Source organism: Pteropus medius, unplaced genomic scaffold (genome assembly GCF_902729225.1).
Source record: "Pteropus medius unplaced genomic scaffold, Ma_sr-lr_union100, whole genome shotgun sequence".
In the NCBI taxonomy this organism is placed as follows: domain Eukaryota; kingdom Metazoa; phylum Chordata; class Mammalia; order Chiroptera; family Pteropodidae; genus Pteropus; species Pteropus medius.
The window spans coordinates 4,585,519-4,599,789 of NW_024349225.1; the positions used below are offsets into that span (position 1 = coordinate 4,585,519).

The 14,271-nt window shown below is 32.3% G+C and overlaps 1 protein-coding gene across 2 annotated transcripts in view; it reads left to right on the top strand.

Moving 5' to 3' along the window:
• TRMT1L (tRNA methyltransferase 1L) overlaps positions 1-14,271 on the top strand; it is a 28,148-nt gene that overhangs the window by 921 nt on the left and 12,956 nt on the right. Inside the window, exons 2-7 of one of the 2 annotated variants that reach the window (XM_039881244.1) lie at positions 3,179-3,289; positions 4,562-4,675; positions 7,372-7,436; positions 9,034-9,163; positions 10,492-10,615; positions 11,097-11,176. In XM_039881244.1, the coding sequence (XP_039737178.1) occupies positions 3,179-3,289; positions 4,562-4,675; positions 7,372-7,436; positions 9,034-9,163; positions 10,492-10,615; positions 11,097-11,176 (624 nt within the window). Of the gene's footprint in view, positions 1-3,178; positions 3,290-4,558; positions 4,676-7,371; positions 7,437-9,033; positions 9,164-10,491; positions 10,616-11,096; positions 11,177-14,271 lie in introns of both variants that reach the window. The other variant, XM_039881243.1, reaches the window with a different exon arrangement.

Sequence of the window (14,271 nt, forward strand, 5' to 3'; positions counted from 1 at the left end):
CGAAATACACAAAAGAAATGGGTTTTTCTCATTTCATTTTCTATAGCTTGCTTCCAACAAGAATTTGAGGCTGATGAGTAAAGAGTGGACCAAATTATAGATGTCTTTCCTCAGACATAATATCAATTGAGTTTTGTATTCCATTCCATCAGAAGTCAACTTGAAAATTAATAGTCCATATTATTGTGCTTCTGAATGTGCTTGCATGTTTTCTAAGTGATGATTTATTGGACCATAAGGACTCTAAAAGATTAATAACATTGTCAGAATCTTCCGAACATTTTTAAATGTAAGGTCTAAGAAAGTTTTTTTAAATTATTTTGTGATCCATAAATTGATCCTATGCTCTTTCTGAATTATAGCAAAATATCTTAAATTAATTCACTGTTTTCCTACTTCTTGGTCAGTTGTGAGTTTATTATAAAACACTTGGATAGTTATAGTCTGATAGAATTATATTGCAATTGTAAAACAACATATAATTGTCATTGTAGATTTAAGAGTAGGGCTGATCACAGAAAGACAGTGTGCATGCCTCAAGTAGGCCCCTCTTCATCACATAAGATCAGAGCTAGTAAGTGCAAAGTATGGGCAGTTTCTTCACCCACAACTACAGTAGGGGTGAAAGGGGTACAAGCTCCTGATTAAGTTACCCTTTATACCCTAGATTGGACCCGTTTATATTAATCAGAAGTGGTTTAGCAAGCAGCTTTAGGGAATGCATGCTTTCTCTACCTCCTCACCATCAAGAATATGTTCAACAGTTTGGGAAGATTTACAAGTATGTAATTTGAAGAATATGCAGTGTTTGAGAAAACTGAAAATGCATTACTGGGACAATTTATGTAATGATTGGGAAGTCTGAAATGAGAAATATATTAATCACATTTTAAAAATCATTTTTAGATGGTCTAGTTAGTGCTTTGAAGTCAGTCTTCACTAGGTAAGATGAAGATGGCATATCTGAAACAATTGAAAATAAAAATTGAAATACGAGGAAAAAGTAACAAGAAGTTGTAAAAGAACCTAGTACTTTGGACTCATCTGTTTTAATAAGAGGTTTGCCTGTTGACTTCTGGATCATTAGTGTGTGATAAAAAGATTAAAGTACAGGTTGTATAATATCTACTATTTTGATCTAGAAAGTGATTTCAGAGATGTACAAAGATATAAGAATCTTTAGACAGATCTTTGGGATTCTTCTTCAGTAGTGGACCACAGGATTTTCCATTTTCTAACTTACCAGGCCCTTTCTCTTATTTTGTTATACTTAGCAGTTAGATGATTTCAATAAACACATCTTTATATTGTACTATATATCTCATTTCACAATACAGATCTTTGAAATATGGAAGCCAAAAACAAAGTAAATACATACACATGGATTCATTGCCTGAATCTTACTGTCTGACCTAGCAATTAAAATGGAAAAAAATTTGCCTGTTTATAAGAATTATATCTCATAAATTACTTGAATACCAGAGTTGACCAATAACATATTGCTGTTCATTTTTTTCATTTAAAAATAAGGTACAAATTGTATTTTAATAAATTCGAGCAGGAATATTTGATAGTGCTGAATTGAATTCCAAAATTATTGATTCAGCGTGCTACTGCATTCAAAAAGATGAATTATTTTTAAAAATTATTTTAAAAAATTATTTAACAAACTTTACTGCCTGCTGTGTGCAAGTTACTGCGAGACAAAACAAGGACAGATTATATAGAAGGGTAAACAAAGGAACTGGGAGTGAATCTCTAAGAGGAATTAAGAAGGTACCAGTGTCAAAAATTGAATTTAAAAGGCTGAAGTTCTAAACTGTATAACCTAATTATATGATGAATATTAGAGAGCCCTATGGTTTATTCCATCATCTCCTTTCTCATTGGAGATCTGTTCCTGACAGTTATCAACTAGTCTTATATATTTAGGCTCCCACTTGTAAATGTTCTCCAAAATATTTGAGAAACCTGAAAATGTGTTAATGGGACTGGGTTTTGGCTTTTTCCTTCTCTTTTTCACAACATTTTTTCGTTAGGCTTTCTTACTCATGCTCATAGTTTCACCTAACACATGTATCTATTATTGACATCTATTTAAAATCCCTTCTGAGCTCCAAAAACAACTGCCTGCTGGACTTCAGTTCATGGATACCAGCAGTACATCAAACAGACTGTCAGAAACTAAATTCCCCTTTTTCCTTTCCTCTTTTTTCATGGGTCAGTGGTACCATCATTCTTAAGCATATAAACTCAAAATCTTAGAATCATTCGTACATTTACTCTTCACCCTTACTTTACACTCATATCCCAAGTTCTTTGCTTTTTTATTTTTTTTAACTTTCTATTCTGTACCTTTCCATTACTAATTTTTCACCTCAATTATTAAATCCTTGGTACTACAGCCAAAGAATTCTCTCCTGAAACACATTCAGATCATATCATTGACTTCCTCAGAAACCTACAAAGACTTAACCTTACCTAAGGAATAAAGGCCAAACTAACTTGCATTGAATTTATGCCTTCCATGATCTGTACTACATTTTTAGCTGTGTATTTTTCTGTCGACTATCCATTCAGTTGAGGGTGAGATAGAAGTGACTGTATTTTTTTATACCACGTACCTTTGTTCATGAGGTTAAGTCTAAAAGGCCAGCCGCCAAATCTCTACTTATTGAAATTCTATTCATACCTTAAGTTTCAGTCAAATGCCACTTCAGTGAAGACATTCTCAGAAGCACTTGATGGAATTAATTACCCCTTCCTCTGTATGCCCATATTATATTACCTTTACCCCTAGCATTCATTTCATCCTGCCTTGTGTTATAGTTAATCTCTTCTACCTGATTAAAGTTCTTTGAGGCTAGTAAACATGGCTTATGTTTCTTCAGTATTTGTGCAGAGTAGAAACTTTTTTTTTTTTTGGTAGAATTATATTGAATAAATAGGTAAGTTTTAAAGCTGTGAAGTTCCACAGTGGAGTTTTCCCCCAAACTTTGCGTCTGAGGCACACTTCTCATTTTAGAAACTGAGTTCCAGCAGTATTCTTCATCTAGGTACTAGGGCATTATGCTGCAGGAAATAAAACTGTAAGACTTAGTGATGTGATCCAATAAAAATGGAATCGGGATACAGATTGTTGAAGCATAATCTTCTAACTCTTAAAATTTCCTTTCAGAGAGACACATCTCAATTCAAAGGCAGCTGGCTGATCTAGAGAAGTTAGCTTTTGTAACTGAAGGGGATTTTGACTCGGCCAGTTCATTGAACTCAGATAATCTTGATGCAGGTATTTCCATGTTTTGAGGGTTTGTTTGTTTTTTTTCTTAATTTCTAATGGTTTGTCATCTTTCGACTCATGAAACATTTTCTAATAATAAACTTGTTTATTCCATTAAACTAGAGCAGGGGTAAAATAAATTTTTATATTCAGGAAATTGATAAGTCATCTATATGCCAATGTGCTGTGGGTATTAGTTATTTCACCACTTTTCAAGGAAATTAAAATCTCATGGTTATAAAACAGCGATGTATTTTATAAATTAGGAATTGCATTAGGCTATGAGTAACAAAAAAGCCCCCAAACAGTACCTTAAATAATATGGAGGCTTGTATTCTCTCGTGTAAAGTCTCAGGGCAGGCAGTTTAGGGCTGGTACGAGAGCTCCACAGCACCGTCAGTGCCCCAGGCTCCTCTCTTTCTGCTTTGCCATCCCTGTTGTCACCTTATGGTTTTTTGAAGTAGGCAGAGTATATAAAAAAGAAATTGTGCCTGTACTTGGAGTGTGCTTTATGTGCAAGATATTTGTTGGATTAAAAGTTATTGAGTTATTGGTTATTTCTGTATATTTTTATTGCTTTAAATCTGAATTTGTCATTTTAATTCTTTTGTATACTATCGAAGTTTTTATTTGAAATTCATTACATTTCTAAATAATTAGACTCTTATTTTGATATAATCTATAATCTTTTTGAGAATATGGTCATAGGGAAGAATTTACAAATTCAATAATAGGATACAGTGGTTCTAACTATGCCCCCAGTTTCATAATACCAGTTGTGTTAAATTTTTTCTATTGCTTTGAGTTCCTTCTTCCATTTACCTAACTCCACATGTTAACTGTTTTTGTTGCTGCCAGAGTAGAAGAATACCACAGCAGACACTTATGCTCTCTGCCCAGCCCAGCCCCTGCCTCTGAGAGTGTAATGACTGCTGCCTTTTCCCTGTCCTCAGTAGAGCGACACTCTGCCAGGCATTTTGGCTGGAGGGATGTCATACACAGTTTATCACTTCCTTGTCCTTTCTGTTCCCGGTGGCAACAAGAATATCGGCTAGTCACAGAGAGGGGAGTTGTAGGATAAAAATCAGTCGCTGACCATGTGCTAAAACAGTTACTGTTAACTACTTGCTGAGGCAGAGATGACTTCCCCTAATACTAAGAAAGACATTATCTAAGAAGAGGGCGTGGGGGCTGGGGGTCTCCTGTTACTTCTTTTGTAGCTGAATCTAGGCATTAATAGCTAGTATCCTCTGTGTCTTATTGGTTCTTTTTCTTTAGCAGGAAACAAACTGGTTTGTCCATTATGCCCTAAGGAAAAATTCAGAGCTTGTAATAGCCATAAACTTCGTCGTCACCTTCAAAACTTACACTGGAAAGTCTCAGTTGAATTTGAAGGTTAGTATTTTTGTGCTTGCTGGAAAGTGATATAAATGAAATTCAAGATTGGATACCAGTTTTGGAATTTTATTACGAACTTAATCAAGTACTTTCAGTTTAACATTATGAGAGATGAATGTCCTTTTAATGTTTAATAAAAGACAGTATAGCTATATATGACACAAGTAGTTAGTTTGGCAAACATTTATTAAGTGTCTGTTCTGTGCTGAGTACTGTGCCCTGGGAGGTCCACATTACTTATTGACAACATTTTAATGTTATACTTTTTCTTTTATATTAGAACAACTACTATTTTACACGTAGTTTTGAAGGTATAATTGTAGTAAAACAAAGTAAAATAATTGGTATGAATATTGGAAAAGAATATCTGTTTTCTCTTGATGGCTTAAAAAAACGAGTTAAGAGTATTCAGAATAGTGGTGGGACATATGATAAATATTCAAAACCATAGCCTTCCTCTACTCTAGATAAACAGAAATTAGAAGAAAATACCAATTATAATAATGACAAAAATGACAGTTTGGGAGGATAAACAAGAGGACTCATATAAAGAAATGATTAAAGTTAGACAAAAACCAAGATCTTATCAAATTAAAAGACTTCCTAGAGATAGTGAATAATTATTAGATTCTGGGGTAGTGAATTCTATGAATTATTATAGCAGTTTTGGAGAGAGATCTGGCAACATTAAAAAAATTTTAAATACATATACCCAACCACCGGGCACTCCCTCTCCTGAGAGTAAAAGAATCAAAAGACAAGTAAGTATAGGTGCACAAGAATATCCATTGCAGCATGGTACTTACAGAAACTTGGAACTAAAGTAAAAGAGGGATGGTTGAATAAATTATGGTACGTACATACTATGGCATATCATGCAGCCACTAAAAAGAATACATTAGATCTATGCCAATTTACTTGGAAGGATTTCCATGATAAACTACTAATGAAAACAGTAATAGATAAGGAAGATTTTATTATATTCCATTTGGATAAAAACAAAAAGTTCCCCCCCCACACCAAAAAAACCACTCAATAGTAATCTTAAACAAATATAAACATATATTTGTATATGATTATGTGAGCATAGATGTTAAATGGGTTACCTAGAGTTTCAGCCAAACTGGATGCAACAGCCAATGTGAGACACCCAAAAAAGAATACAGAACTATTTTCTTAGTAGTACTGGTAAAAGGTTATTACTAGTTACTTAGGAAAAAAAGAATTAGATATTAATTCAGAAGCCATCCTGTCTTTTATGTTTAATTATATGTAAGAATGTATATTTAACCACATTGACTTCTTATCAAAAAGAAAGATCTCAACTAAGAAGGTCTCTTCCATAGTCTTTATTTAAACCATTGTTTAACCTTTAGGTTTTGGTCTCTTTCCTTCAAGTTCTTCTTATTTCTTAAATGGCTCATGGTATCTCTCCACTCTCTTATATACATTAGGTTATTGAGTCCTTTCACGTGGTGTTGATCTTGTAGACAGTGACTATGATAGTTTCTGTCTTAGTGAGAAGGCTCCAAAGAGTAGTTGGCAAATGTGTTGAAGAGAGAACAAGATCTGCTGAAGGAATAGAAGTGAGATGTGAGGAAAAGAAATTCAAGAATGTTTGGGTCTGAGAATTGAGCAACTAAAAAAGAGCTGTCCTTTACTGAGCCGGAGAAATCTATGTTAGGACCAAGTATGGGAAAGATGGCCAGGACCTCAGGTTTAGACGCAGAAAGATTTAGAGGCATCTAGTGGAGATGGGAAGTAGCCTGTAGGTACGTGAATGTGGAGCTTGATGGGGAGGCCTGAGCCAGACATATACATTTGGGAGTTGCCAGACTCTAGATGATATTTAAAGCCATAACACTGGATGGGACAACCATAGGAGTACATATAAATAGAAGGAAGAAGTTGCCCAAGGTCTGAGTCCCAGGACACTTCCACATACACAAGCAAGAGAAATGACTGGATATACGGTATGAGAAGAAAGGAGTTAGATAACTTACAGGTTTTGAGTTGGAAGTGACTAGAAGTCATTATCACTCATTTAAAAAAAGTGAAAAAGAGACTTTGTTCAGAAGGAAATGATAAATTTATTCCTTGGCAAGTAGGTTTTGAAATGCTGACCTGATAACCAGTCATATGTCCTCAGTAGGCAATTGGAAATAGAAAACTAGAGTTGTAATTTGGGTTTCCTTCACACAGGGGAGATAGTTGCAATCATGAAAGACATTAATGCTACCAAGGAAATGAGAAAAAACTCATGTTGCAGATCAAGCCTACAGAAAACTGACATTTTAGAGTATGAGAGAGGGAAAAGGATCTATGAAGATTAAAAAGAATGGGAGGAGAACCGAGATAGTGCCATATCATAAATGAAGAGGCAAAGGTGAAGTTGAAGAAAAAGTCAAGATGGCAGAGACTAGATGATAAAATTGAGTTTCAGAGAAGTAGATGGCTAATCCAAGATAATACAGATAGTCTTGGCAGAACCAAAATTCAAACCTGGATTTCCTATATTTATTTTTATACTATATCATATATAACAAGTAAGCTAAGGCAGTCTCATTCAAATAAATTAATAATGACATTTCAAATATAAGAATAATCCCAGTTTTTCTTACAAAATAAAATTTGCTAGTTTTTTTTTTTAATGATAATTGAATAGTTAATGAACCAGCTGTTCTTCATTTTAGGTTACAGGATGTGCATCTGTCACTTACCTTGTCGACCAGTAAAACCAAACATTATTGGAGAACAGGTAAACAGATGTTAGATTTATTTTTAAATTTATTCCTCTTTAAAGAAAGTGCATTTTTTACTTTCAAACTGAAATGCACATATTCAGCAATGAGGTTTACTTTAAGATTTTTCCCAGATTATCATTGTAGGAAAAATATGAAATGTATGAAAAAAAGTTGCAGTACATTTTTAATTTCAGTCAGTTAAATTGCTGTCTTGTGTTCAAAAGGAAAATTAACTTATTTACTAATTTTAGAATGGAGAATTTAAATAGAAAGTAATTTTTTTCTTTTAAAATAAATTTTGATCATGGAATAAGACTCTTCAATCTCTGTGATTTAGTAAATATCTTAGTATATGTTGATTCATACTCATTCTCGCTATGTTCTTTTAATTTGTGAAAGGAAAGAATCAAACTTTCTGAAATCTTTGATAACTTTTTAAAAAGTACATATGTTCATTTTTAGGATAGATCTGATCTTTGGGGAATGCACATTATAAAATATTTTTAGTGACACTATCCCAAATACATATTAGCTTAATGAGTCATCGTTATTAATTTTCTTTCAGTTCACTAAACAGAATAAAGTGCTGGGGGAGTGGGAAACAAATATTTCTTAAGCGGTAGTCAGGACAATGCTTGGTCTATCAACCTTATCCAAGGTATTTTGAAAATGATAACCACATTTGAAGGAACTCTGTGCAATGTTCTTGATTATACTCTACTTGCTATATGATCCCAAGTAAGTAGGAGGTAGAAGCATAGGAGTAAAAAGGCATCAGAAGCAGGACAGAGCAGTTGGAGTAGTCTTTGGTTCTCAGGTTCTCAGCTAAGTAAGAAATTATAAAGTAAGAATTTTTTACTTGGAAAAATAGACTTTTCATTATGTCTCTAGCATGTATGCTCGAACTAGCTCATATTTCCAGAAATCTTGAAAGCTGGTTAAATGTGGCCATCATTAAAAATTAGCTTAGATAAACTTAAAAGTGAATAAATTATATTTAAAACAAAGGTAATGCATACTCAAAACTCACTGCTTCCTAATTATTTTATTACATTTTTCTATTTTCTGTGCTCTTATACTTATGTATATTATATCTGCATGGCAGTAATCTTCTCTGCTGTAATATTGAACATCTTTTCCCAAATTCACATCCAGCGATGTCTCATTGGTAGCTTGAAATCTGTCACAATTGCAGCTTGAAATTATACAGTATTTCTTCTTGAAATTGGAGACTATTTATACTACAGAAAGCTGCAAACACTACACATCAGGACTTTATTTTCCTGGAGAGCCATCTACTAGTACATCGCTACTACTATTATGCCATTTGTAAATACTGCTTATAGAAAATAGGATAGTTATTTGATGTTTAGAATGAATTGGAAAATCTAAGAAATTAAAGTGGTAGCCTATTGTAAAGTGGTAGCCTATATGTAAATATAGGTAAGGAAGTAAAGGCCCCTTTAAAGTCACATACAAAATTAATACTGTCTTCTATTCTGTTAAACCAAAGGCACACTAATATACTTAAATTTGCAACCTTAAATAAACTTCTATTTTATTGTCTTAGTAACTTATTTATGTATTTAAAATAAATACTCTGTTTGATAGATATCCAATAAAATGGGCGCCCATTATCATTGTATCATTTGTTCAGCAACAATCACCAGAAGGACTGATATGCTAGGACATGTTAGGCGCCATGTGAATAAAGGAGAGACTAAATCCAGGTATATTGCTGGTAAGTTGAAGAATCTTATTAACATGTTAATAAGTAAATCATTAAACAATGGTCCAATTACTCTTTTCAGATATCAGAGTGATAAAAGGCAGTGACTTAACCTATCATATAGTTAACTACTAATCCATTACTTCAGGTTTTGTTTTCTTCCTGCAGGGCTCCCAACAACATTTAAGGGTCCTCGGTAAACAGTAACATTTAATAAGTAGGTAGGAAAAAAAGCAATTGATGCTCAAGTAAATATAATTATCTTAATAAAAGATTATCGGATTGTATTACTAGTGATGGCTCCTGTACCAATAGTTGTGTTATACTTGTTGAAAAACACTAGAAAATGAGGTAAAATGACTAAAGATGATTATCTTAAATCCTATCAAGTTATTACTGAGGCAAGCCTTCTCAAGAATTAAGAATAAACCCTCATGCCCTAAGGCATCCATTGTATATAATGAATTTCTTTCCTATACATCTAGAATGATAAAGTACCTTTCTTTTAAGAATTGAAAAAATAGTCACTGAAATAATTTTATAGAGCTTAATTTTCTCACAGAATCAGGTCGATCTCATGTGATATGTGACATGGTGGGTATAGAAAGATATAAACACAATCCTAGGAAAGGTTACTGTTATTTAGCATTGTAAAAAGAGAAATATGGTTGCCATTTAGTTAACATTCTGATTGTAATGTAATCAAGAAATTCAAACATAATCTAAGTTATTTTTACTCACATATATATGTTTCATTTCTTAAATATGTAAAATACAAATACATCAGTACTTGGGTTTTTAGCTAAATGTAGAATCTTTTCTATTACTTTATAACTATTTGAATGTAATGTGTTTTAAAATCATAATTATGAGAAAGAGTTCTGAAATCTAGCATGTTCTAGAAGTATAGTGATTCTTAGTCATCCATGCTGAGTAATGAAATGTAACCATACAGAGATACTAACTTCCTAACAATTATACCACAGTAACGTATATTCAGTGGCCAACATGTACAAGCACAATGTAGTGTTTGATGAGTAATGAAGGTATTGTATGATTTTGTGCTGTATTAGGTTGATTGTTCTTAACTAGGTATCATGTATTGATATATCGATGTACTAGAAATTTAGGATTTTAAGTTAATAAACTTTAACTGAGTTCTACTCTTTTCCAGAGACAGTGGTGAATAAACCAGTTTTTTCATGTATTTTTTTTTACCATCTACCCAACTAATTATATTAACGCAAATTATTATAAAGTTATTTTTTAAATATATATTGGTTTAGATATTTAGAATTATGTTTTATTTCACTGGAAATCTTTATTTTTTTTTTTCTTAGCTTCTGCTGCTAAACCACCTAAGGAAATTTTTAAAGAGGCAGACACAGATGTACAAGTTTGTCCTAACTATTCTGTACCTCAGAAAACAGATACCTACTTTAATCCCAAAATGAAACTAAATCGGTAAGAATAATTGAGGAAAGGATTGTAACATGTTTCAAATCATTACAAATGTACCCTCTCTTAATCTTTATGTTCTAATGTATTGGATTTAAAATGAGGTGCAGAATTAAAATCATCTTTTAGCATTTTCTCAGAATGATTGTTCTCTCTTTTTTTCTACCAGACCACATTCTTTCTCAGAGAGTAAAATAGGCCTAACTTTATATATTTAATGAACAGTGCTTTTGTGAGCAAGTTTTAGTTATAAAATCATTAATCATAGTGAATGCTTGTTAATAGAACCTAATGAGATTCATAGTTTAATTTCACAAATTTTTAGTTCTCATACTATAAAGTAGAGAATGTGTTACTAGGCCTCTTTTCAAAATATTTTGTATAGTAAATAAGAACCTCAGTTCTCAGTATTGTTAAATAAAATAAAATCTATAATGATAAAGCCATGGTAGAGTAAATGATTTCAGATTATTGTACTTTTCTATAGGCAGCTAATATTCTGTACATTGGCTGCTTTGGCCAAGGAACGAAAACCTTTGGAATGTCTAGATGCCTTTGGAGCCACTGGTAAGTAATGAAGCTTTTTTGGAATCCAATTTTATCAGATTTATATAGTATCTTTTCTTAGAAAATGGATATGGATACCATATAGCAGAATATTTTAATATAAAGATTTAACTTCCAAGGTAAATTCTTTTATTGTGGAAAAATTTCTAATATATACAAAATTAGTATAATAAACGAATTCCTTTCTATCCATCACACACTTCAAAAATTATCAACTCATGCTCAGTCTTGTAACTCTCCTCATGTACTTTCCCTCATACCTCATCTTCATCCTCCATCCCTGTTATTTTGAAACAAATCACCAAAAAGTCATTTCATATGTAAATATTTCAGTTGGATCTCTACAAGATAAGGACTTTTAAAATCAAAACCATGATACCATTATCACACCTAAACAAATGGATAAGTCTTTAGTATCAAATGTATAGCTATGTCCAATTATCTGTTTTTAAAATTAAATCAGAATCCAGACAAAGACCATTTATTTCAGTTGCTTAATGTGTCTGCTCTTTTCAGTCTCTATTTCTTTCTGTCATTTATGTGTGTGTGATAATTATCTGTGTGCATCCTTGTCTTGTTCCAGATCTTAAAGAAAAACTTTCAGCTTTTCACCGTTGAGTATAATCTTAGCCATGTGCTTATCATATATAGCCTTTATTATGTTGTTACATTCCATCTATAATCACTTTGTTGAGTTTTATTATAAATTGATGTTGAATTTTGCCATATGCTTCTTTTGCATCTATTGAGATAATCATAAGCTTTTTATCCTTCCTTTTGTTAATGTAGTATATAATATTGACTGATTTTAGGATGTTGAACCGTCCTTGCATCCGTAGAATAAATCCTGCTTGATCATGGTGTATGATCTTTTTGATGTATTTGTTGAATTCACTTGGCTGATACTTTGTAGAGAATTTTTGCATCATATGTTCATCAGGAATATTGGCATGTAATTTTCTTTTCTTATAGTATCATGTCTGGTTTTGGTATCAGGGTAATGTTTTTTGGAAGAGTTTGAGAAAGATTGGTAGTAATTCTTTGACTGTGTGGTTGAATTCACCAGTGAAGCCGTCTGGTCCTGGACTTTTATTCCTTGGAGGTTTTTGATTGCTGATTCAGTCTCCTTACTAGTAGTAACTCATCTGGTCAGATATTGTTTCATCATGATTCAGTCTCAGTAGGTTGTTACCATTTCTAGGAATTTATTCATTTCTTCTTCGTCGTTCAACTTGTTGGTACATAATTGTTCCTAGTAGTCTCTTATAAGCCTTTGTATTTCTTTGGTTATCAGTTGTAACTTCTCTTTCATTTCTGATTTTATTTGAGTCCTTTCTCTTTTTTCATGCTCAAAGTTTGAGCAATTTATTTTATCTTTTTAAAGAACCAGCTCCTAGTTTCATTGATCTTTTCTATTGTCTTTTTAGTCTTTATTTCACTTATTTCTATTCTAACCTTTGCTATTTTTTTTCTTCTGCTAACTCCGGGCTTCATTTGTTCTTCTTCTAGTTCCTTGAGGTGTAAAGTTAGGTTGAGACTTTTCTTGTTTTTTGAGGTAGGCGTTTATCAGTATGAACTTCCCTCTTATAACTGCTTTTGCTGTGTCCTGTAAATTTTGGTATGTGACATTCCCATTTTCATTTGTCCCAAAATATTTTTAAATTTCTCTTTTGTTTCCTTTGGTCTGTTGGTTTTTCAGTAGCATGTTGTTTAATTTCCATATATTTGTGAATTTTCTTCATGTAATTTCTGGTTTTATACCATTGTGGTAAGAAAAGATGCTTGATATGATTTCAGTCCTCTTAAATTTATTAAGACTTGTTTTGTGGCCTAAACTACGATTTATGTTGGAAAATGTTCCATATGTGAGAAGAATGAATTTATATTCTGTTGCTTTTAGGTGGAATGTTCTGTAAATAACGTAAGTCCATCTGGTCTGACATGTCTTTTAAGATTCAGTTTCCTTATTGACTTTGTGTTTGGATGATCTATTAATTGATATAAGTGAAGTATTAGAGTTTCCTACTATTATTATAATGCTATTTCTCCCTTTAGATCTGTTAATACTTTCTTTATATATTTAGGTGTTCCTATGTTGTATGCATGAATATTACAAATGTTTTATAGTCTTGTTGGAGTGACCCCTTTATCATTACGTAATGTCTGTCCTTTGTCTCTTATTACAGTCTTTGTTTTGAAGTCTATTTTCTCTGTTACCAGGATAGCTACTCCATCTTCTGCTTGGTTTCCATTTGCATGGAATATCTTGTCATATCCTTTCACTTTCAGTCTGTCTGTGTCCTTTCATCTAAAGTTAGTCTTCTACGTAGCATATAGGTGGGTCTTGTTTTTTTTTTATCCATTCAGCCACTTTATGTTTTTTGATTGGGGAATTTAGTCCATTTATTTAAAGTAATTATTGATAGACATGTGCTTATTGCCATTTTGTTAATTGTTTTCTAGCTATTTTTGCAATTCTTTTTTCCTTCATCTCTTACTCTCTGTAGTTTGGTGACTTTAATGGTGTGCTTACATTTGTTTATCTTTTGTATATTTACTATAGATTTTGCTTTGTGATCACCATGAAGCTTACATATATCAACTTATACCTATCACAAGTTAATCATGTTGATAGCAACTTAACTTTGATCCCATTATAAAGCTCAACATCATTACTCTCCCCCAACCCCACTTTTTGTTTTGATGTCACATTTTGCATCTTTTTATCTTGTATATCCCTTAACTAATTGTAATCATAGTTATTTTTACTACTTTTGTCTTTTAACCTTCATACTACCTATAAAAGTGATTAATTCACTATCTTTACTACCTATTATAATTAACCTTTGAGTGAGATTTAGTCTTTCATGTGTATTCTTGTTACTAGCGATTTTATTTTAATGGATCATAGAAAAGTTTTGTAAGAAGTACTAATGAAAACCTGTAAGATACATTTTTTTGTGGTAACTTTTCAGAGGCTTTGTAGTGAGAAAGTAAGAAAAGCATTATTTATGAAAGTATTAAGATTTTGAAACAATTTGTTTTTGCTGTTTGTAAAATTATATTCTATGTTGTTATGCTATTTTTATTTTTTA